Raw genomic sequence first — 24,338 nt, 5'->3', positions numbered from 1 at the left:
TCATCAAACTCATGGTCAACAAAACAACAGAAATGTACATGCAATGCTTTTTCGTTTCACAACAAGTTATCTGACACTATCATCATTTTCGTGGCACATGCAACATTATCGATTCAGTATAGTAATGTTTTGGATTAAAACAAATGTCTCGACATTGGGGCAAAATATTTCAACCTTTAAGGACTAAAATTAAAACTTATGAGTTTGTTTATAATTTTAATAGATTTTATTAATATTGTGTTTACTGGTTTATTAATTACAAGAAAGTTTGTAAAAGACTGAAGTTTTACGTAAAAGGTACAAATATTCTTTCAACAAAATTAGTCAAATCACATCATTATTTATACATATTGTATATAAATAAAATATGCGGATATATTACTTTACCCTAGAATTAAAATTCAATAATATTGAGGAATCTTATTTATTCAGATTTTGTACATTATCGCTTCTAACCTCGGATAATAGAACAACAAATTAAATATTTTTAAACAAAAAAACTTTGTTCCTTTGTTTGATTTCCCTTGCTCGCGTTTCTTAACTACTTAGATATAAAATACTTACGTTTTCGAAAATTCATACTTCACAAGCTACTAAACGCTTTATCTGTTCAGAATAATTTATTGTTTTCTTAACTAGGTACATACCAAATACATCTATTAAGTTGGTATTTCTCATAATTACCAGTACATAAAGCTAAAACACTTTTGTACTATGCTTGTTATACATGGATCTAACAAATAATTTAACTTGTGTATTGTCGTTTGTATATTTTGTTACGTGTAAATTATTCTATTTCTACACTACTTACAAGTTCGATAAAGTGTACATTACACATCGTGAAATTTACATATTTTCACTTGGTTACCCTGCCCAATTCGAATATAATTCAGAACGTATGTGCTATATTTATATATTCTGCATTTGTTTTGTATATTATGTACACTGATCTGATCTTTGTAAACGCGAGTTTTACGATATTAATGAGAAATTTGCCAATTTAATGGAAGTTGTTAATTTTTTCTGGCACGTTTCACGTTAGCAGACATTTTTCTTAAGTTACAGTCGAAAAGTGTTTTTATGTAAAAGAATAGGAATGATCAAGTTATTTTAAGATGACAAGATATTTCACGTCTTCTATTTAAATATAGCGTTAAATTTTAATTCCGTCAATTCGTATATACTCATACATCGAATTTCCTTTTCTCATGTCATTTCTTTTCTTTCACTTCACATTTAATTACAAAGATAAAGTGTAAGTACGTTCCTCATAAAATTAATATCAAATGTCGCAAAATATACAAAAGTAAACTAAGAAGAGGGGTACATATTATTATACAAACTGTCGTTCATATTGCATATGTACATATGCAGTATAAAAACAATACTTTTTAGTTTTTAATCTCTTGTTTAAATAATTCTAATATCTAAATTTGTATCGGTCATTGATTCGATATAACTGCGTTTATTGGAAGTAATTAAGCTATAGCCTGCGCACAAGAGAAGAAGGAACAAACACGTATAGTATACACGCTTAAATAACAAAATTAAGTCAGTTTACGTTCAATGTGAACTTGATCAAAGTTCCAGTCTCGAATTATAGAGTTTCTTACTATCAGTTTACAAAATTCGATATTACGATTATGTACCGTATTTGAAAAACATAAAATGCTTTGTTCAATTTTAAATAAAACTAATATTTACCAAAGCGAATACGAAAAGAATGTTATCATCAAACTCAATTTTCAATTATCAAACTTAATCCAGCACAAATACAAATGTTCTTCGTGCTTTTTTACTTTTACTACTTTTCAACTCTCTATAGTTCGAGATTTGAGTTCCGCTAACTTTCTTTCTACTGCGCATGCGCAACAGGAAAACTTGAATTACACGTAATAGTCAAAAATTCGAAAATCTTATCCTTTCGTGGCAGCGAAAGTAACCTAGGACTAGAAGTTCCATAACATTAATAATAATAAGGCAATAATATTAATATTAATAATAATGTAATCGAGTACTACTAACAATATTAATAATAATAATAATAGTATGGTAATGGCAAGATACAGGCGGGTATAAATTAATCATTCCTTTCGTAATATCTACGACGTCTTCGGGATATTCTTTAGAAATTACTTTATTTCTGGTCAATATTCATTAACGAGCAACTTTTCTCTCTGTTTCTTATCACGATTTTTTTCACTTCATCACAATTGTACCGTTAGAAATTATTCAAAACATTGTTAAAATGTCCATGAAATATATGCAATTGCCGTATTGAATAAGCGAGTAATGAAGTTGCTGTTTCACTGAATAAAAGTGAAATCTCCAATGCGTGTGCTCAAGTATATAAGTTAAAAAAGATTGGTACATCAATGCCTATTATTCTTAATCAATATTCATCATTTAACAATTAGGACCGAATTTTTACAAACCAACTCTAAACCACGACCCAATTTACAAATAAAAAGATCGATGTGTAAATTAACTATCAACTATTAATCTCCAATCCTATGTGAAGGTATAATGTTCGGACCAAATTTCTAAACTAACGTGGACAATTCATGCGGACTATTGGTGGTTGCTGCGCTACTTAGATCCAATGTGGCAGCCGGAAGACCAGGACTGACGCTGCCGGTTGCTTCCCGTGGCAAATGCTACGATCTATTTAGCTTATTTCCAGGACTCGGTGGCGATCTATCTGCTGGTGTATCCGGTGGCGTAACCACGTTTCTGTGTCCGCTCACGTTCAGATGATTGTGCGTCGCCGCGATCGGAGCTGGCGATGAGAGCAACAAGGGCGGTGGAGACATTGACACGTGTCGATGATGATGATGGTGATGATAGTGTTGGTACTGTGCAGCTCGGCCGTGCGTTGCGTGGCTGGTATTTAGTTGGTTCGTCACGGGCCCGACTTTCGTTGGGCAGCCAGCATGGTGGATGGTTAACGGGCCACGTAGTTGTTGTTGCTGTTGTAGCTGGGGCTGGTTCTGGTGCTGTTGCAGCTGCTGCTGACGCTGCAGCTGTACCGCCGCTTCGCACTGTTCGCGCGCTAACGCCTTCACGGCATTCGTCATCTCCTACGAAATAAGAATGATAGGTTAGGTTGTAGTCAGGGGCCATAACAAATTAAAAAAGTTATAATATAAGAATTTACATTTTAGTTGAAATGATTCTAGTTACGAATAAGTATTAAAGATGATTCAAATCTTTTTCGTTACCGATAACCATGGTGAAAACTCTTTTGGATTACTTTCAGCCATTGTCAATCTTATTGTTAATACTACATGCTTGAAGTAGAAGGAGGGGTACAGAGAAAAAGACTTTTTCTCAGCAAATATAATCGTTACTCAATTATTTTGTTCAACAGTTTTACAAATCTCCCAAAAATAAACGAGAATACGAAAATACACTGAATATCGTGTGTATGGTTATTTATAAAATCCCCTTGAAATAGTTGCGATCGCGGATCACATAAACAAATGAACCTGTCATTCTACAGAGTATCTTTTTCGGTGAAATTATGCAAACGTAAATGTAACTTCGGTAGAACTCCTCGAGAACTTGTAAGCTTATATCACTCTGACCCAACCAGTCCACTCTAAAGTGTATAATTTATAAAAGGGGATTATATTAATACGCGGAGGATGTGGTAGGTGGTAAGTTTTGCATATGAATGTTTGTTGATACAACGAATGGTTAAATGGAGGTTTTCATGAATGTGATAAGGACTAGATCGAATGTTTTAACACTTATAACTAGAATGCGTATTTTTATACAAGTTTGTAGTTTTACGAACATAATCAAAGAAATAAAATTTTAGTAGATTTGTTTTCTTATATACGTATATTTTAGCGCATTTTATGCATTTTGCGCCATTTGCGTACTTTTCAATTTCGCACGAACGTATAAAGATCCGCAATATAATTATAACGCTTCTTAAAAATGTGAAAAATCCTGGTTTCCTAAAAGCTTGCAATTGATTTCAGAAAAATTTTTATGAACTCTACCAGATAAATTATGGTAACTCTGAAAAACAAAATTTCACGATAAAATGATTTCCGGGTAAAATACACATAAAAGATGATTTAGACGTGTTTGAACGTGTTCGTTTTCTTTTTTAATAGCGATATGTTCTTACCCTCTGCCACACGAAGACGTTATGGACCATTGCGCATCCACAAAACACGATGCCAAGGCCTATGAAAACCGACGTAACGATTGCCGGCGTCGAATGAAACTGGATGAATGTATACAATATCATACCTGAAAGCATTGTTAGAGGATCATTATAACACGTATGCCATAACAAGTGGGACAAAGAATCAGCGCAAATACATATTCTCAATACATATAATTCTCGAAGCGTAAACTATATACATATGCTTTTCATTGAAATTTTCAATACTAGTCGCAAATTATTTTTCAATTAATTTATTATTTAAGTCTTTATATATCAATTCTCGACGAATAAATTACTTAAATTATAGAGAATCTATCTTCAGACAATAGAGAATTCAATATTTTTGGTCGTTAAGTAATTTACAAATTTCTAAAACGATTACGTTCGAAGTTTTGGACAGTATTTGAAGTTTCTAACATGACATTAAAAAAAATAAATAAATTTTATGATATAATTAAAAAAACATTGTAGTCTATCATAATTTCTATTCCGTCAAATTTATTAAAACGCAGTTTTTTTCTGAACAGAGTCAAAATGTCCGTCTTGAATCGAGTTCAACAGCTTAACGATCGATCGAGCGAATGATAGCTGTGTAAACTAGCATGACACAACGTAAACTTTAGATTAGATCTCGATCCATCCACCAGCCGTATTCATGCATGACATGAATATTCTGTTTCAGCTCTTTATAAATTAATCTGTTAAAACTTCCCTAAAGGACGATCATTTTTTATTTTTCTAAGAAAAATAATGACTATTCGGCGTTAAAATTAACTTTATTTCCATTGGATTTCTAAACTGATTTCATACACTCAGAGATAGTTCACAGTATCTTTTAGATTCATGCCTGAATTCAAGAAAAATTAAACGTATAACTTATGTACTAGTATCTTTCAAAAGGTTAAAGTTGACAGAATTGAAGGAATTGGTTCTTACCAGTTAGAAAGACGGGAATGCTAATGAAAAACCCTCCGACAGCACATATCCGGCTGATGGATGATTTTTGCAGGTACTTGTTACTCCTGAAACAGACAAAATTTGAAGTGAAAGTCAGTTTCACGATTCTATGATAATTGAGCGAAATATAAAGGAATCAGTTTTTTGTTTAACAGCCAAGAATCTTTCACAAATTCTACTGTAATTGATACTTCAAATATATTTAGTCAGACAAAGGATAATCATAATCGCAACGTTAATCTTAACTTTAATTCAAGGATCAAACAGTATCATTATACATATAAAAGTAAACATAAAGTCTATCCACATTATTGTTATTATTATTATTATTATTATTATTATATGTTATTCTATAATTGATTTTTATTTCTTTATTATCAATATTATTCTATTTTCTATAATGATTCAATTATAGATCTTATTTTTTGTCAATCATATTTCACTGAAAAGATCACTTTGAAAATAATCTAATAGTAAAAAATGAAAAATAATCTTTTTCTACCTTGTCTTCATTTTTTACAAACTCTGTCCACCGCCGTAAACCTATTAAATGCATGAAACGACAAAGCAAAGCTGCTTCACATAATTCCCTGCTCACGCAGTGTCAATCAGCTCACGACCGCAAACGATACTGCTAATTTCCAGCGACCACGAACGATTTCACCGTAATTGCCGGTGTGAAATTTACCAATACGTGCTCGAATTGGTCAATAATGGATAGAGCGCTCTTGCACACACTAATCTACCAACAAATAATATTGACTCAATTGAACAACAGCGCCTAGATTAACGGACAAACCGCATGTTCCAAACAGATTTACAATCACGGCAGAAAATACATGCCGTTATAGATGTTTCCTGGTCAAGACTAATTTCCACGCGTTAAAAACATTGTAACCGGAATCTAGGAAGAACTAGCACTTCCTGGAATAATACTATTGTGTCCTCGATGAATGTCTCTCCGCAATGCCCTCGAGTGAGTTGTTTTTGTCTTTGGTCGTACGACGTCCGGGATGAGAATTCGGGGAACGGTTTTGCGCTGCTTTAATACTCGCACAACCATCCATCCATGGGACTGCATCTTTTTAGGAGGACCAGTGATTAATCTTTTCCCACTCATTTTCATCTCTAATTTCTCATGAGGCTAAGATTCCTGCATCTTTTATCATAATAATTTATTAATACTATTAATAAATTGAGACAATTTTACACGTCGTATTTTGCGTTATAAGATGACTTGTAATTTGTAAAATTTACCTGTAAAATTCCTTTGTTTGTTTTACCGAAGCAATAGTTGGCATTTCTATACGACAATAAGAATTTGTTAATACTAATAATTTGTAAGGTTATCATGTTATCATTCTTCTAATGGATAGTATATTATTGAAACTTTTTTAATATTGAAACGCGATATTTTTTTGGAGAAGAAGTGCATAGTAGTAAAGAGTTGAATTCTACGGACGTAAAAAGTGGACATAACATTTTCTGTACATGGAGTCGCCTGGCCTAAACATTTTATGATTTCCGGGCAAAAAACAGACGAATCCAGCGCTGATTTTAAAGCAGCTTCATCCAAATAAGCCACAATAAGAAATTCCCACGAAACAGTTGCGTTCATCCCCTTTCGAGGTCGCCGACCTCTTTGAATGCGTTTCAAGTGCGTCGTACCAATGAAACTTCGAGTTCTAGACTAATTTCTCAGCCTTTTGCGTTAAATTTAACCTTCCGCGTTAGTGTATTTCGGACGAGCTCCTATTTTACGCTTTCGTCGACTTCACCAACGTAACACGCAGCATCCGCAAGTAAAACTGTCTCTTAAATTTGATGTGACACCGATACACGACGAGAAGAATCACAATGCCATTTTTATTCCACTTCGTTAATTTTTCGTCGTAAGGTTTAGCTGTAAATAGGATTAAAAAAATTTAGATTAACGAGGAATTTAAAATTGATCTGTTAAATCAACAATTTCCATTAGTTGTCAATAGATTTTATAAACCTCAGATTACTGAGAAATTATACACATTGCAAAATATTTACCATTGGTTACCCACGCTACACGTAAATTTGATCAATCTACCAATGCACTAACACTGCAATAAATTTCTATTGCAACATTCCACGCTCCTTTGCCGCACCTTAAACTCCTCGCTAGATTTATTCCATCTTAAAGTGTCACATAACTCCTACGACACCGATATCAAATCTTAAACTCCACCAAATTCCAGAGAAACTTGATTTCGTCGAAAGTAAGAGATTAAACTTAAAAAGCAATTTATTTCATCTTTAAACTATCCCAAACTTCTTAAATATAATTTATATATATATAAAATATTATACACTTATTGTGTGCATTATATATTTCAAGAACTTTGCAATAAAAAATAAAACTTATTACATTTAAGATATGGTTATATCGCACAGGCTCGAATATGATAAAGAGGTTAAATAAATGTCTCGAATCTCCGCAACAAACTCACACAAACCACCTAAAACACGTATACACAATGTGCATTCACTACGAACTCGACTCCCATTCCCTGCCAAAATCACAGGCATGCAGAGTCAATTTCACTGCTCGAGCTAGTTGAATAGGGAAGAAGGTCGAGAGCTGGAGTTAAGGAGCATAGTTGGTAAAGAATCGCGTGCCGCCGCGCCATTAAGATCAAGCCCACGATCTCAACAATAAATATTAGACGGTTCTCTGACCTGCATTTCGCGTGCGACTCGGAACGATTCAAAAACGCGTAAATTTCCCATGAGTCGAATCAAACGTTCGCGATTTATCGCATTTAGGTTATATCGATATTGTCCACGAGTGGAGGCATTCAAACACAGATTGCTTTGTGTCACTCTATCGTAACTGCCCGTAATACATGATAATTTAATTTCGAATTCTTTCGAATATATGCACGCAACGAAAAATTTGTATTGGTTCGTCAATTGCAGACCAACCAGTTGTTAGCCAGTGAAAATAATGTAGATAATAATAGTGAAGAATTAGCTCGAGAAGAGTAAACAAACAAGGCGCCTTAATAAAAGGCACAATGTGGGTCCGCAAAGTGGTGGGATTTCGGCGCATGCGCATTGTTTCGCATCAACTTACAATTAGACATGCACGAAAGCTTCATTTCTGCCGCATACATACTTGGATTCGCGTGCATGAAATTCACAAAGTAGGTTATTGCTTGAAAAACAGCTTTAATCGAGCGAAGCTTTTAACCAGACTGAAATCAAGTCTTGGTTTCTTTAGAAATTCAGATGGAATAAGAGAAACCTATTTTATCTGTGGATAAAGGTTAGGCTGCATCGGTTGGCTTATATGACTTTCCGGTGACTTTGAAGGGTAATACGGCGCCGGCGGTCGAGAAGGTAACTTCTCTATTGAACGAGATCTCGTTGATCTCGTCTAAGCAGGAAGAGTCTGTCGGCCCTTTGATTTTATACGAGTCTTTCCATTCACGATCGTGCGAGCTGGTTACAGGCGACGACACGGACCCCCGACAAAACTGTCTGAGCCTATTCAAGGCGACGTCAAATAGTTTCACTCGGAGAGATGAATGGAGATAAGAATCACCGGAGCGTCTCTGCGCTTCGATGACAATGATATTTGGTAAATCCTCTTCTTGTTTCTCGTTTTGAAAGAAGGTTGTAAAGAAGAGTGCTACTAGATCGTCTAGGGAAATCACACGGTATATATTGCGTAATGCTATTGATTTATCAAAAATAACAAAAGGTTAAGGAACTTTGGGGAGGTTGATTCAATTTTTTATAACCTGACATCTCTTTGAACAAATGTCTTAAGAAACGCTTGAATAAAATGTTAAAAAAAAATAATAATTATGAAATCTTTTCCTGTATTTTTAGACAATAAGATTTACTATATCCTACGCCATAATAAGAATCAATTTGCTATGAACTGGTATCTCGGAAATTGTAAGAATTCAGAAAATATAAGGAGGCCGGAAGAGGTAAATGAAATCCACAGAAACATTGACCCAACCTCAGCCCAGTTAGCCAACAAACTAAAATATCTCGCTGCCTTTTCTATATTTACGACCAGTGGTCATTAATTGAGTCTAGCGACTGCACCGTAGACGAGTCACTGACCGATGTTGCTTTAATGGATATGCGGAAAATCACGTGTTCCAGGTTCCAGGGATGTAGTTGTTTTCATTTCCGGAGAATACGGTCGACTCGCGTGTGTATACCAATCTATCTGAGGATAGGTGTTCGTTAGAATTACTAACTATATTACTTTCAACCTTGTGATTAAAATTTTTAAACGTCACTTAATAGCAATTCAGTCGAGTAAGTACAAACTTTCAAATGTCCTAATTTTCAAATCTTTATATTTTTTAATCTCAAAGATATTTTATTATTTGCCGTAGATCAAGCTTCGTGTTACCGGTACTGTAACATTACAATCCTACGAGAAGCAGAAAATAGTGAAAAAATCTGACCTAATAGATAGTAGTCAATATTCCTTTGACGCGTCTTATGCGAACCGCAGTTAGAGGAAATGCAAATAAGCTCTTGCGAAACGGTTTGCCGCACGACAAGCCTACGAACAACGCCCAATGCAAGTTCGGTGGGAGTTACAGGAAGAGGGACGTCTAAAATCAACTAGGAATCCCTATTCAATCGTCTAATTTTCGATTCCGGCATTGAACTTCCCGAAGAAAATTAAATACAATTCCGACTCGAGATTTAATTTCAGTCTCGTAGCTAATGCAATCTAATCGCGTTTGCAAGGCTACGCTTCCGGTCAGAAGCCACGCGCTTCGATCGCGTACTTTCCGCATCGGAAGCGTACGCTTCGGTACGAACCGCGTCGATTTTCAAAGGAATCATTGGACACCGGAAGAAGAAGAAGGAGGAAGAATAAAAGCACGTAAACCGGCAGGAAGTCAATCGAGACAAAATCGATATCGTTGAAAGCCGAAAAAAGACCCGAATTTAGGCTACAGTACATATTCGAATTGAATATATTCAAGGTTTAGATTTTCTTCTCCTGAAAATTATAAACATAAATGAGTCGACAAGCGATCTTGAAAAGCGTCTGTTCCATCTAGATTATGTAAATTGCGTGAATTACCGTTAGCCATAATTCATAATTTATCGAAAAAGCGCGCTTCTTCTCAACCACGCTTTCCCCTACCAGCACCAACATTATCGGCAGATCGATAAGTATCAAAATACCACAAAGATATTAATCTCATCTTTCTTCTAACCGCGAAAAAATGCCGCGCAAATGATAAAACAACAGATCAGCCAGAAACATCGAATTCTCCACGCTTCCGACTGCAAGAAGAAAAACAAAGTTATTTGTGTATGATGGAAACGTCTCTGGACGATGCTCTTAAGCGGTCGAGTGCGCGCGAGAATAGCATCGCAGATCGGCATTTCCACGGTGAGGATTGTAAAACGGTTACGCAGATGATGGATCATACGCATGGACCGTAGAGACTATCGTGAATGATGGATCAGACACACATACGCGTTCTTCGCTCTTCCGATATTTTTCGTAACAACTGCTGCGATCTCGTCATTGGAAGCGATCTCGGGAAATTCAATCGAATATCGAGGAAATTTATAGAAAGCTACAGCTGTGTTCGAGCATTATTCTAGAGAAAAGTGATTAACTCTATGAGACTAACGATACAATACCTCTCAAGATAACTTTTAGGAAAATGATTGTACCTTTAAAATTCTTTCGACACTTTTCGGTATATTCTTGTCATTGATTCTGAAAGTATTTGATTAATTTGCTGGTTAATAGGAAGTTGGTTAAAACCGAAGTTAGTTAAAGAAATAAGTAAACACGAAACCCGTGGATACTCAAGACATATGATTCTACCTGCACGCGACAAAAATATTCATGATCTGAACAAGGAAAGAAGTGTTGCTAGATTCGCGTCATGCTGCAAATGAAAGATTTACAGCTCGAACCCAATTATCTGTTACATTACATTCTCGGGCACGTGTAGGCTGAACGTCATGATATATGAACACAAGTATAGAAAGAACAACATGGATATTTCGCGCGAAGAAAACGAAGCTTCACATATACGGTGTATAACCACTCGACAGTATTTGCTCACGAAAAATACGAGTTGTTAAAGTCTAATAAAAATTACGTATACAGTGGCAAAGAAGGAAACTGTTATGCCGTTTACTCTTATTTCTAATTGACAGAAAGTCGTCAACGAACAAAGAGCGCTTTTTCTTATCCTCTGTACCTCCGCGAAGCAATCACAGAAATTCTCCAAAATGCTTCGTGTCGACTAAACAAAGAAAAAAAAATGGCAGCTGCTAAGAGCAAACTACCTCCGGAATTTTCTTCGTTTCTAAGTGAACCAGGAAGAAAGAAGGGAAGGGTTAATGACGCCGAAACTGAAGGGTGGCCACGGATCGTTTGAAAGGGGCCACGACAACCGTTACGATTCAGTCGCACTTGTTCCTCTTCCTAGGTTACCACGCCGAACCATTGCGCGCTTTTACGAGCGTTCCCGCGATAGTTTCCTGGCACTTGCTCGTCCTTTCAACGAAGGGTCGATCGGTTAATTTAAACTCTCGAAGGCTTTGTCCAGTCGGTAACATCGATAAGCTTAAGTCGAAATACGGATTTCTCGTAAATTCAGAATTTTATTGCCACCAGGATGTATATGGAGGCGACAGATGAAGAACACGATGTAAATTAGATTTCTTGCTTTTATAGAGAAGCAATTTTTAAATTGAACACCAGTCGTCGATCGGTTCTGTAGATCGTTTTTAATAACAAAATAAATTTGGTTAGTCCATAAAGGTTTGTTCGTGTGAATCTTCCCATAGATCATCCGTAGGTAACGTAAATACCGCTATAACCGGCTGCAGATACATTTTCCTTGAACATGTGGCGGCACTTGACAGTAAACTTCCCAACAGTTTACGTCGCGTGACGCACGACACAAAGACCCTATACCTGCGGACAAGATGATTGCCAGATGTCGATACATTCGTATCGAATATTTCCAGCTAGCCTAAGGACCGCTATAAATCTTAGGATTTATTTTAGCTAAGGTCCTCCAAAGAGACAAACAGTCTTTGTTTATCAGTCTCGAAGTCGACCACCTACCACGGGGACACACGAGAAATCTGCTATCTCTCACGTACGACGCTGCCCGCTAGCAACACCCTCTCAAGGGCAGCTAGCATCCTTTTCCAACGACCAACACGAATTAGCCAATAAACTTTAACGTACATTTCCCTCACTTTCCGAACCAAAGCTTTTCTCAACGAATCCGATGCCTTCGCATCCTTAGACACATCCCAACGAGTCTTCCTCCGCAGCAGCATCGCGACAAAAATGTCAGTCTATTACCGCGAGTTACCGCAGTATATCACGATCGTTATACTTACACGGTTCGAGCCGAATAATTACCTAAGCTCTCGACATCTCGTGCAATCATTGTCCGCACTCGCAGCGTATCTCGAATCGTAGCTATCCAAGCTCTATCTTATAACCGCGCATTCGCGAACCGAATACAATCGCGAATCCTGTATCAAGTGTACTCATTGACATTAGAGTGAATAAACATTTATCGTTCAAGAAATCTGAGTTTTCCTTCCGACCCTATCACGACATACCACCTCAAACAAATAAATCAAAATCGTAAAGTATGTTATAAATAAAATCTGACTTCACGAGGTGTTGATCCCTCATAAAAGAAGTCTTTTATATCTCGCAGATGATTCATAACATGACGTCTACTTTAACTTGTTCCTTATACCTCCTTGTCGAAAAAGTTAATAGTTTACAAATTCGAACATTACATATCTACATAACATCGGCAATTATATTTGCCAAACCAAATTTGTTTTCTTGTAACATTCTGTGATTAATTAATGCTACAACAAACTTAACATAGAGTGTCACGTGCAAAATTTGCACGATAAATCAGATGACTACGATACAATCTTCAAATACGATTGTATCTTTCGTATACAAATCGAGTTTCCACCTAACTGACAGATTTTTATACCCTTGGAAAAATAACGTCTTGACGAACAATTCACGCCAATCAACGCCAAGAATGAATCACGCAAATTCTACTGGAAGTCCTCTATTCACTTTTTCGATTTATCATCAGCTAGAAACATCAAAATTATCGGCTGGTGATTGGGAATTAATCGAAAAATAAATTACAAGCATTGAGACACGCGAGTGCCCGTTTCTTTCTCTATTTTTCTGTCTGCTTGTTGGAATATTAAGGCGCAGTCACGGCCCGCCAAATTTATTCCCGTTCCGTAGTGCCCTGTGTCGGTGAAAAAATTTGAAATGCCGGATTCGAAGGCGTGGAATGCCAACAGCCACGACAGAGAGCCCTCTTTTCTCTTTCTGGTGGAAAGACGAACGGGTGCACGCGTATGCTCGGACGCTCTGACGCACGAAGAACCGCTCGTGAACAGAAACCAGACACGCGTGTAACGTTAAACCGGGCCGTCGATGAAAAACGAACAAGACTTTCGCGACCGATGGGCGTTTTCAATGACAGATCGAATCGTTCAGTTTCACGGTTCGTTCGGGATCACAGTAGCGTTCATCTTGGCATAAAAACGCGCTAGAGACGATTTCTCATACATTGGTTAAAGTTGATGTGTGTTTCGGCGAATTGTCGTTTGGAGGAGCGATACACCTAAAGAAACGCACATATTCATAAGATTCTACGTTTCGTATTCTTCGTATCGATTTCTTTATTTTTATTGGTCGTATCATGTTCGATGTAATAGTTGGTTTTTTAGCTAGTGAATTAACAAGATTTAATAAGAAATTTAGTACAAATGCTCCATGCGTCGTGTTTGACACGTCGTTGTTAAACTCTCATTTATAGGAAATTCAAAGCTGTATTTTCTCACCCAGCTTAAACCTTACGAACTCTTTTCACGCGTTTCACCCGTCATTGAACAAAACGATGAAAACGTTCATCCATCCACGTCTCTCCAGTAATAATCCAATTAACCTGTTTCCCCAATAAGTCGAAATCCGCAATCGAAACGTGAGATCGCGAAGAAAAATGCGCGCCTACTTTAGGATCGCACCATCTAACAACGAAAAAAGAAAACTTCGTGAGCCAGCAACTACTTTGTCCAAAAGTGGCTGTTTCGACCGTTCGCGGAGAGACGCGATCGTGAGATAGCACGTCAACGAGAGTTGTAAGTTCCCGTTACGATTAAATAATCGACGCCACGAACTGATCGATTCCCTTATTTCGATTAGGATAGTAAGGGTGGTTCAATGAATTCCACAGAATTAACACCAATAAACTAACGTTTATTTTAACAACTTATCAACTAGGAAGACATAAAGAGAACAACAAAAAAATGCGCGATATATGAGATGTGTTGACGGTTCGACTTCTCGAAAAGTTCTATTCGCCTTTCGATTTTTTCCGTTTTTTTTCTGGAAGGCGACCCCCACTACGTTCGGATCACGCCACATTCTTTTACGCGAGGTAACATAACGGCCCCGAGTCGACGTTTCTGGAGGTCGCCCTGCTTAATGAACCATGCGCTTGCCACTACAATGTTTGTTTGCCGGGCAGACACGACGATCCGTCTGCGACATTATAGTGCCGCGATCGATTGTTAAGAATATGACCTATGGTAAGCCGCATGGCGTAACATTCTCCCCCCGTTGAGAGGATACCGATCAAATTAGCGAGATGTGGTTGAAGTTCCCATCTTATTTCGTCTCGGTGGCTAGTTGTTCGGGTTTCTCGAGATCGGGTTGAATTGGCAGTGAGATAAGTCTTTTGACGCCCCGATCCAAAACGCTCTTTGCCGTCTGAACTGTAGCTGTCCGGATGACACCATCGGCGCCTGGATGAACCTTGATAACTCGGCCCAGAGGCCAATGCATGGAGGGAACGTTGTCCTCTCTGAGGATGACGATTGTGCCCTTTTGGATGCCGTGTCCACCCTTGCTCCACTTATTGCGGTTGGTTAGCTCGTTCAAATACTCCTTATGCCAGCGGTTCCAAAAATGCTGTTTAAGCTGTTGGATATGCTGCCATCTGGAGAGTCGGTTCGATGGAATGTCTCTGAAATCTCGATCACGTAAGCACATTAGTGAATCGCCAATGAGGAAATGTCCGGGAGTGAGGACTAGGAAATCATTTGGATCGGTGGAGATAGGAGTTAGCGGGCGGGAATTGAGGACTGCTTCTATTTCTATGATAAGAGTATTCAATTGTTCAGAGGTGAGTAACTCGTTGCCGGCTACACGCCTGAGGTGGCGTTTAAATGACTTCACCGCTGCTTCCCATAGCCCACCGAAATGCGGTGAATGAGGGGGAATGAAGCGCCATTCGATTTGTTTGTCGGCTAAAAATGCGGTTACTTTTTCTTTGTGGTCGTCCGGTTGTAATAAATCGTGAAGCTCTCGTAATTCGTTGCTTGCTCCTCTGAAGTTGGTGCCGTTATCAGAATGGATGGTGGAGCAATACCCTCGTCGAGCGATAAATCTGCGAAGAGCGGCGATGAAGGCTTCGCTAGTGAGATCGTCAACGAGCTCGATGTGTACCGCTTTAATTGCTAGGCATACGAAAATGGCTACGTATACCTTTATCTGACGACGGTTACGATCTCGTTTTTCCTTGATGTGAAACGGCCCGCAGTAATCGACGCCGACGTTTGTGAATGGGCGAGATTCCGTTACTCGCGCTTCCGGCAGATTACCCATCACGTATTCTACCGGCGGTGGTTGAGCGCGACAGCAGCGGACGCAGCCTTTGATCGCCCGCCATACTTGACTTCGACCGTCGACGGGCCAGTATCTTTGTCTTACTGCGTATAACGTAGCCTGCGTTCCGGAGTGCATGTGGTTCTTGTGCTCGTGTTCTATGATGCGTGTTGTAACGGATGACTTAAGCAATACTATGGGATGTTTCTGGGCGAAGGTCATCGACGAATGACTGAGTCGACCCCCGACTCGCAATATTCCTTCCTTGTCTATGAACGGATTGAGTCGCGTGAGCTTACCCTTTATCGCCGCGTTCCGATCTTTTTGGAATGTACGAATTTCCTCGGAGAAATGGATGTTTTGCAACAATTTTATCAGCTTATTGTGCGTTATGCGTAATTCGGTAACGGTTAGGGGTGCCGCTCGGTTCTTTTTCTGTTTCCAACGGAGGCAACGAGCTATGATTCGTATCGACTTGGGCCAGGATGAATATCTTTACAACAAACTGTAATCGGCGGGGTTTGCGGACAAACAAATCGCCCCTTTCTGCTCCGGTACTTCAATTTGCGGTGTTAGAGCCCATGTCGGCCAGTAGCCTTCCGACTGGTAGAGCCATGCAGGACCGTGCTGCCAGATGGTTGGGCGCAGAAACTCTTCGGGTGTTTGGCCGCGTGATATTAAGTCCGCGGGATTGTCGTCGGTAGGAACGTGGCGCCAATCGCGGATGCTGGTTTTTGTTTGAATTTCGGAGATTCTGTTAGCGACGAATGTTTTAAGGGTGTGAGGTGATGTATTGAGCCAATGGAGGACGATAGTGGAATCGGTCCAATAGATAGTTCGAGTAATTTTGTGTGATAGGGCTTGTTGTACTGTTGACATCAGGGACGTAAGAAGGAGTGCTCCGCTCAGCTCGAGCCGAGGAATGGTCCAAACACGGCCGTTGATGGTAAGGGTTCGGAGATAAACACAGGCTCCGTAAGCCTTTTCGCTGGCATCGCAGAAACCATGCAATTCAATTTCTATTGCGGACTCGATTATTGCCTTGCGTTGGAACCTGACGTTGTTTAATAAGGGTAATTGGGCATAGTTCCTTTCCCACTCTGTATGTAACTCGATCGGAAGTGATTCATCCCAATCGATTTTCGACGACCATATTCGTTGAAGTAGCATCTTGGCCCGAACGATCACCGATGCGAGCAGACCGAGCGGATCGTAAATTTTTGCAATCTCCGAGCTGATGATTCGTTTCGTGACTCGGGAGGGCGTGGGTTTGACTTCGACCGAGTAAAGAATGGAGTCGTCGGATGAATTCCAAAACACCCCCGGCGTCTTCAAGGTTTGCGAGTCGCCCAAAAAATGCTGGTGATTTGTTTCTTCTAAGGAAAGCCCGTGTAATAAGTCATTATCGTTTGACGCCCATTTTCGTATGTTTAAGCCGGCCAGTTGAAGTAAATTGGTGAGTTCTGTTCTGAGCGTGAGGGCTTCGTCCTTCGTTTCAGCTCCGGTGAGAGTGTAACGTCAATTCATATCAGAGACCAGGCCACACACCACGGACAGGATATCACCCAGATGTCTGCATATCCTTGGCGCGCACCCTCAATAGTCTTAAATGCCCACCAGGGGCCTTGGCATTTTTATAGTTAAGGTCCTTCGGACCAAGCGAGTATTTCCTGTCTTAAATTTCCCTTTACGTTTATTGTCTACCACGTGTTAGCTTAGAAAGTTGGTTTTCTCCACATCTGGTATGTTCCGTTGGCAACTTTCTCGCGAGGGCGGCTAAAACCCTTCCTGGTCCACCAACCGTCCTATTATCCAATCGGAGATGGTGTCTACTGCCCTCACTTCCTTAACCAAAATTGTCATCAACAAATCCGATAGTCCCGTGTCCTTAGACACACCCACCCCTAGCTTTCCTCAGACACAGTATCGTCAGTAAAACTTCACTTATTCTGTATCCTTAGAATAGTCCACATATCTATATCGGTCTCTACACTAATAAGTCGCGTACTTAATGTATTGTTGTAACTAAGTCTTACATAACGTGGTTGGAGTGAATTGTGATTTATGTTAATTCAGTGCGTGTTACATTGTGATTGGTGAATTCACAATGAAGGTTGATTAAAACAAAGTTAATTGTTGTGTTACGACTCAACTATATTTTATTTCCATCAACCAACCCTAAAAATTACGTGACAAGAGCGTCGTCGACGTAGAAATCACGCTGCAGTACCTGTGCTGCACGTGGAAATCGATGTCCTTCGTCCTCTGCCAGTTGCTTGAGGCACCGAATAGCTAGATACGGTGCTGCGGATAAACCGTACGTTACGGTGTTAAGCTCATATGTTTCTGTTTCTCCACTCGCGCTGCGCCATAATATCCTTTGATATTTCCGATCCTCTGGTCGTACGAGGAATTGCCGATACATTTTCTCGATGTCGCCAGTGAGTACGTATTGATGAGCGCGGAACCTAATTAATATACAAAATAAATCTTCCTGTAACTTGGGTCATGTGTAAAGTGTATCGTTTAGGGAGGTTCCGGTAGTGCTTGGTGCCGATCCGTCGAAAACTACACGGAGTTTGGTGGTTCGACTCGATGCTTTGGTCACGCCAAGATGGGGTAAATAGTATCCGTTGTCGTCGGAGTGGTTGTCATTGACCTTCGTCATGTGTCCCAACGCCAGGTATTCCTGTATTACCGTTCGATATTCTGATTCGAAGCGTTTGTCGTGCTGGAATCGGCGATTGAGTGAGGCGAGTCGTCTAATTGCCAGCGTTTTAGAGGATCCGAGTGACTGAAGCTGATCGTTGAAAGGTAGAGCGACGATGTATCGTCCTTCGCTGGTGCGTCGGGTGTGGGCTTGGAAGTGTTCTTCAGATCGTCGATCTGCCTCTGAGATATGTTTAATTGAGGGTCCTTCATCGATTTCCCAAAACCGCGCGAGGTCTGCTTGTAAAGTCGTCGTGGATGTGTGAAATATGTTTGTCGCGGTTTGGGAAGTTGGACACCCCCCGATTACCCATCCGAATCGCGTCTTTTGCAGACGCAGTTCAGGCTCGTCTGGCTGCGTTAGGTTGACTTGTCCCACACACATCGACGCGAGTGTTGAACCTGAGCTCAGTAGTACATCGATCGGAGCTGGTAAATGAAATCGTGGATCGGCCAATTTGAGATTTTTTGGTATCTCAAGTGTCGAACGATCGATGGGTTCGCTGGGAATTAAGGTTGATATGGTTGGAATGACAAGGAACGTTAATGTCCGTGTGTATGTACCGTCGGTGGAAGTGATCGTGGCCGTGATGTGTCGCTTAGAAGTCGTTGTCAAGGTATCTAGAGCTCCGATCGGGACCGAACATTTGTTTTGCCTTATCTGTAGCGATTTTGCTAATTTCTCGGTAATGAAATTCATACTGGATCCGGTGTCGAGCAACGCTCGACAACGGATTGGTTGCTGTTTATCATTCAAAATGTTAATCTGCGCTGTGATGACTAGATCATTGGATAATAATTCGGATGCTGTTGGTCTGATATGTTCGGTCATCAACGGAGTCGTCGATCGTCGGCGTCATTGGTTATGTGTTCGTCAGTCACTGGGTGGTGGACTTGGAGACGCGGCTGTTCGTGGTGTTTCCGATCTGTGGTCTGTTGTGTGCTTTTTGCGACGAGTGGGTGATACGTAGGGTGGCAAAGAAGGTGTTGTGGATCGGCTATTTGATGGGAAGATTTCGGGCTGGACGTGCTGGAACGAGACCCTGAATGGCGTTTTGTCCTATGCAGCATTGTATGATGTCGCTCTCCGCATACGCGACATGATCCTGCGAAACAATGCTTCGTTGTGTGCCCTTTCCCGAGGCCGTTAAGGCATAGTGATGCTCTTTTGACCTCCCGAATGCGTTCGCGTAGGGAATTGGTTTTGAAGGTGTCACATCTCCAAATGGGGTGTGGTCCTTGACAGGTGGGGCATGTTGGAGTAACCTGTGTCGCCGTAAGTGCATGCCCTCGTGGTGCGCGTTGACGGACCGGAGTAGTTTGTTCCGGTGATTCTCTTGTTTGTCTGACCGTGGTGATCGGTCTGGAGCTTCGTGCTAAGAAGTCTATCTTTCTAGGAAGTTTAGTAAATGAATGTACGGAGGCACCTCGTTATTGGGCAGCGTCATTTCCCATTGCTTTTGGATACTTAGTGGTATTTTCGAGAGGATGAGGCTGTTGAGCGTAGCACTGGTATCGAGGTAGGATTCTCCTAATTTGTTCAATGCATATATGTGTTGTTTAAATGTGTGGACTAAGCGCCTTAATTCCGTTGGAGATTCCTTGGTTATCCTTGGATAATCAATTATTGCCATGCAGTGACTGAAAGCTGTGTATCGTGTACATTCAAAACTCTCCTTGAGAACGGCTATAGCCTGACTGTAGTTTACATTACTAAGGGGTAACGCGTTAGACACTCGGCTGCTTCTCCTTGCAGGGCGGACTGCAGGTAATGGAATTTCTGCATGTCCGTGAGACTAGGATTTTTATCGATTGTGGAAGAAAAGGTATCATAAAACGTGTTCCATTTTTCTAGGCTTCCGTCAAAAGTAGAGAGCCGAAGATCTGGTAATTTAATGGCTATCGGATTTAAACTTGCGGATGATGCACAGGTTGGAGGGTTTATGGATGTCGACGGCGAAGCTGTTTGCGCGTTCCTCAGAAGATTTTGTAGCTTTGTGTCTACCGCGACGTACTGATCCCTTATTTCGAAGCAGCGCGCTTGTTCCTCCTCGTCTAATACTTCTAACTCGAGTTGGATCGCTTCGAATTGATTCGCAACTTCGGTCAGTTGTTTCTCGTAGTTCGTTAATAAGGAGTTTTGCTGACTCCCGGATTGCTCGTACTCGTCCAGTCGGTTCGATAAGTATGTGAATCGGCCGCTACAATAGCCTCGTCTCGGACGCAGGGAGATGAGTTGGTCTTCGCTCGTCATCGTTGCCGAGGATAGGAGATGGTCGAAATAAGGAACGAGCTTACCTTACTGTCGTGCGGCGTGAGGTCGCGTGTATGTTTGGTGAGGAACGCCTTGTTCCTTCCCGACGGCCACTCGTTCGGTTGTATTGTTAAGTTGTGAAATTCGTTGCGTTGATGACTGTCCAGCTGCGGCGGAAGGCTGCGTGGTTGCGTTCCCTTGCCAATGGGATGTGCTTCTTCGAAGATGACGCGCCTGACGTCACTGGTTTCGCTGTAGTGGTTGCTCTCGCTCCCGCTGCTGGTTTTGATCAAGTCACGTGGCACTGTGTGGTCACTGGTAAGTGCACTCTTCACTGGCACGTGATCCGGCTCGAAGGACCAAATATTACGACCGTTCGCGTAGAAACGCGATCGCGAGATAGCACGTCAACGAGAGTTGTAAATTCTCGCTACGATCATGTTAATCGACGACGCGAAATAGTCGTTCCCCTGTTTCGTTTTGGATAACAGAGGCGGTTTAATGAATGTAACACTGTATTAACAGGTTAACATAGAACAATATATTTTACAATAATCTGATGAAGATGTTACAGAAATTTGACTCGACTTTGATCTCTAGTTAAATTCGTTTGCTATTGGTCTGATATGTTCGGTGTGTCACGTTTGACTCGTCAGAAGGAACTGCCCGCCCTTCGATTATTTTCTTCTTTTCTGGAAGGCGACCCCCACTACGTTCTGATCACGCCACATTCTTTTGCGCGAGGTAAAATAACGGCCACGAGTCGACGTTTCTGGAGGTCGCCCTGCTTAATGAACCATGTGCTTGCCAGTACAATGTTTGTTTGCCGGGCAGCCGCGACGATCCGTCTGCGACGTTGTAGGACCGCGAGCGACGGTTAGAAAATACAGCCCGTGGTAAGCCTCGTGACGTAACAGTAGTCTATATAAAAAAAATCTTACTAATAAAATTATTATACTACTTACTAATAAAATTATTTTCAAGGTTCGCGTCACGAAACATACGCATTTACGGATACATCTCACCACACAGTATCGTATTGTGATTGCAGACACGTGTTTGATCGGTGAAAACGGGACACGCGGTCGGTGAACGCTTGCACGTCAAGTACAAGACGTGAATTTTTGCGTTTCGTCCTCCAGGCCGCGTGAGAAGAAACACTAGACGGGCCTCTGATATATCGCACGGGATACGGGACACTGCCATTGTTCCAGACGCACGCAGATAGGCCACGCATGGACGAATGAGAACTTATATTCCGGCACAAGGATAATCTTGATTGAGGATAGCGTCGCCAGATTATAGAAATTAATGGTAATCATCGTTCGACCGCGAATCCCGCGAATTCCCAGCTACCAGGAAAATGCTTGTTTCTCTTTTCTTTATCAATACCTAAGTAAGTTTGAAAAGTTACATGTACAACAGCAACAATGTAAATATGGATGCTGTTGACATTTAGGAGGGAAAATGTCGATGACTATGAGAGTCCTCTTTCCATCATATGTATAGTTCGGATTAAAGGATATTTGTATCTCAATGTTTATTTGCACTTTTAGAAGTTTCTCTTTGTGTATTTTGTTTGACTTCCGGATTTTCAAAGATAACAGTATCTTAAGGATACAAACTTTAAACGTACATACTTTTCACACCTTGTTCGACCTTCGGGTTGAGTAAAGTACGGATTATGTACAAAGGTATTTAAAGCGTTATAAATCACAGATTTACCCAACGTGGCATAAAACGAAAACTCTACTCACCAATGTCCTTGATACGAAGTCTTTACGAGTTTCACAGTGAAGAGGAACTGTATAGCGCACACGAGGAGACAGCAGAGGTTTAGGGAGAGGGCGAGTGCGCACAGCGCTAACGTCACCTCGTAGACAATCGTATACTCCTCCGGGCTGATCAGGCTACTCGGCGTCACTGTTAACGGTGAGATCTTCAGCAAGAAGATCAACGAGAGTAGCGCCAGTAACAACGACAGTAGACACAATAAACCCAAACTGGTCAACGTCTCTTTCGCGCCAACCTCGTGGTCCTTGTGATTCCTTGACAGGGACGACGACCAGGAAGCGTTCAAGGGGTACGCCGTGGAACCGGGACCGGTTAACTGTCCCCCGGTAGTCATACCCTGAAGAGCAGGTGCAGGCGAAGGTGTCGCCTGACTGGGTAATCTGGACAGTCTCGAGATATCAAAGCCTCCATTCGCTTTAGGTCTGCTGTTCTGGTGCAGCGGCGCCCGGGATATCACCCCCAATGTAGTCGACAGATTATTATTATTGTTATTGTTATTCCCACCGGCAACAGGACTGACGCTGTTCACAGAATGCTTCGACGTGGACAACGTGGACAGATTAAGAGCATGCGAGTGATTCAATCGTTGAGAAAGATTGTTCACGCTCAACTGAGAATGATTCAAAGGGTGTCTGTGAGTGGAAGATGGCGTGGTGGCAGCCTGATGCACGTTAGCTCTTTGATGGACCACCGAGTCGTAAACGTCGACTCCCCGTCCTTGGCTCCCCCCTGTCGTTCCACGAACGTTGCTGTTTAGGTTGTAATGATGGTGTTGCTGTTGATCCTGTTGGTGACCAGAATGATGGTGGTGGTGGTGGCCGCCGTGCAACGAGCCCGAGCTCGCCTGGTAGTCATTGTGCTGGTGCCTGGAGCCCGCTGACGACGGTTGCCCCGTCAGGATATGCTTCAGCATTACTCGACGCTGGAATGGCGCTACGCGGGATTCGCTTCTGAGCACGTATTTCTTGTTGGAGGTTTCTTCTTTCTTTTCTTTCCCAGTAGAATTTTTACACAATTCTTTCTCCCTTTTATCATTAAATTACCTTTAATTCTTAACGATCTTTAATCTTTGTCTCTTCTTTCCTATATATATATATTTGTTTACTTTTCTCCGTAGCGAATTTTGTCTTTCTGACGCGGGATTAGGTTCCTGGACTTAGGGAGTTGCTACACGCCAGCTCCACCATGGCGACGGCATTCACTAGGCAGCCTACATAGCCACCTTTCAGCTCACGCTTCGGGACACTTTTTTCGCTGAGATTCTCCGCGATGAGGCATGAAAGCAGAGACCACCGTCTGCGGAGGTATGATTATTCTATTGTTCCTTTTAACGAGTAATCGTTTTACTCGAGTCCTCTTACTAAACCGTAAGTACAAAAGACTATTATACTTAGATAGGTACTTGGTCTCAAGAACCAACTTATTTTGGTCTTTCGATTAAGTTCTTAATTAAATGCTCAATTAGATATTCATAAATATATCTTCATAATATTTCCCTCATCTATTTCTTTGACATTCTAGCAACCTCGTTAAGACGTCCGCCACTTCAACTTCTATCTACAAGTGGCAAAAACTGAAGCTGACCTTCTTCATGGAGAAACATGCCGGAAATGGCATCCGCACGTGTGAATAATTATACTCAGTGTCCAGGTAGTTCTTTCGATCATCCGATAGAAGTCGTTACTGTTTTTCAGAGTTCGTTCACGCCTCCAGAATGT

The 24,338-nt window shown here is 40.8% G+C and overlaps 2 protein-coding genes across 3 annotated transcripts in view; one reads left to right on the top strand and one right to left on the bottom strand.

Annotated features, from left to right (window-relative positions):
- LOC117165664 (omega-amidase NIT2-like) overlaps positions 1-24,338 on the top strand; it is a 76,079-nt gene that overhangs the window by 42,309 nt on the left and 9,432 nt on the right. The gene's annotated exons all lie outside the window — the stretch shown is intronic.
- On the bottom strand, positions 2,529-23,540 carry LOC117165660 (uncharacterized). 2 transcript variants are annotated; one of them, XM_033348978.2, is made up of 4 exons: positions 22,584-23,540; positions 5,120-5,205; positions 4,142-4,266; positions 2,529-3,080 (listed from the first exon to the last, which is right to left on the bottom strand). In XM_033348978.2, the coding sequence occupies exons 1-4, from the start codon at positions 23,531-23,533 to the stop codon at positions 2,658-2,660; spliced, it is 1,584 nt and encodes a 527-aa protein (XP_033204869.2). In that variant the 5' UTR covers positions 23,534-23,540; the 3' UTR covers positions 2,529-2,657. The 2 variants fall into 2 exon arrangements, 1 of the variants encoding a protein (XP_033204869.2); XR_013061116.1 differs by lacking the exons at positions 2,529-3,080; positions 4,142-4,266; positions 22,584-23,540 and adding an exon at positions 5,643-5,656 and having other exon boundaries at positions 4,708-5,205.

The sequence above is a fragment of the Bombus vancouverensis genome, unplaced genomic scaffold, assembly GCF_051014615.1.
Source record: "Bombus vancouverensis nearcticus unplaced genomic scaffold, iyBomVanc1_principal scaffold0035, whole genome shotgun sequence".
Lineage (NCBI taxonomy): Eukaryota > Metazoa > Arthropoda > Insecta > Hymenoptera > Apidae > Bombus > Bombus vancouverensis.
The sequence above is the reverse complement of the archived record's forward strand: the minus strand, read 5'-3'. Positions and strand labels throughout refer to the sequence as shown.

Excerpts from the sequence above, each read along its gene's own strand:
- LOC117165660 (XM_033348978.2), bottom strand. The coding sequence starts at position 23,533 with ATGCTGAAGCATATCCTGACGGGGCAACCGTCGTCAGCGGGCTCCAGG. Across the intron at positions 5,206-22,583 it reads ACTTCGTATCAAGGACATTG|GAGTAACAAGTACCTGCAAA; the intron begins GTGAGTAGAGTT and ends TGTCTGTTTCAG. Across the intron at positions 3,081-4,141 it reads ACGTCTTCGTGTGGCAGAGG|GAGATGACGAATGCCGTGAA; the intron begins GTAAGAACATAT and ends CTTATTTCGTAG.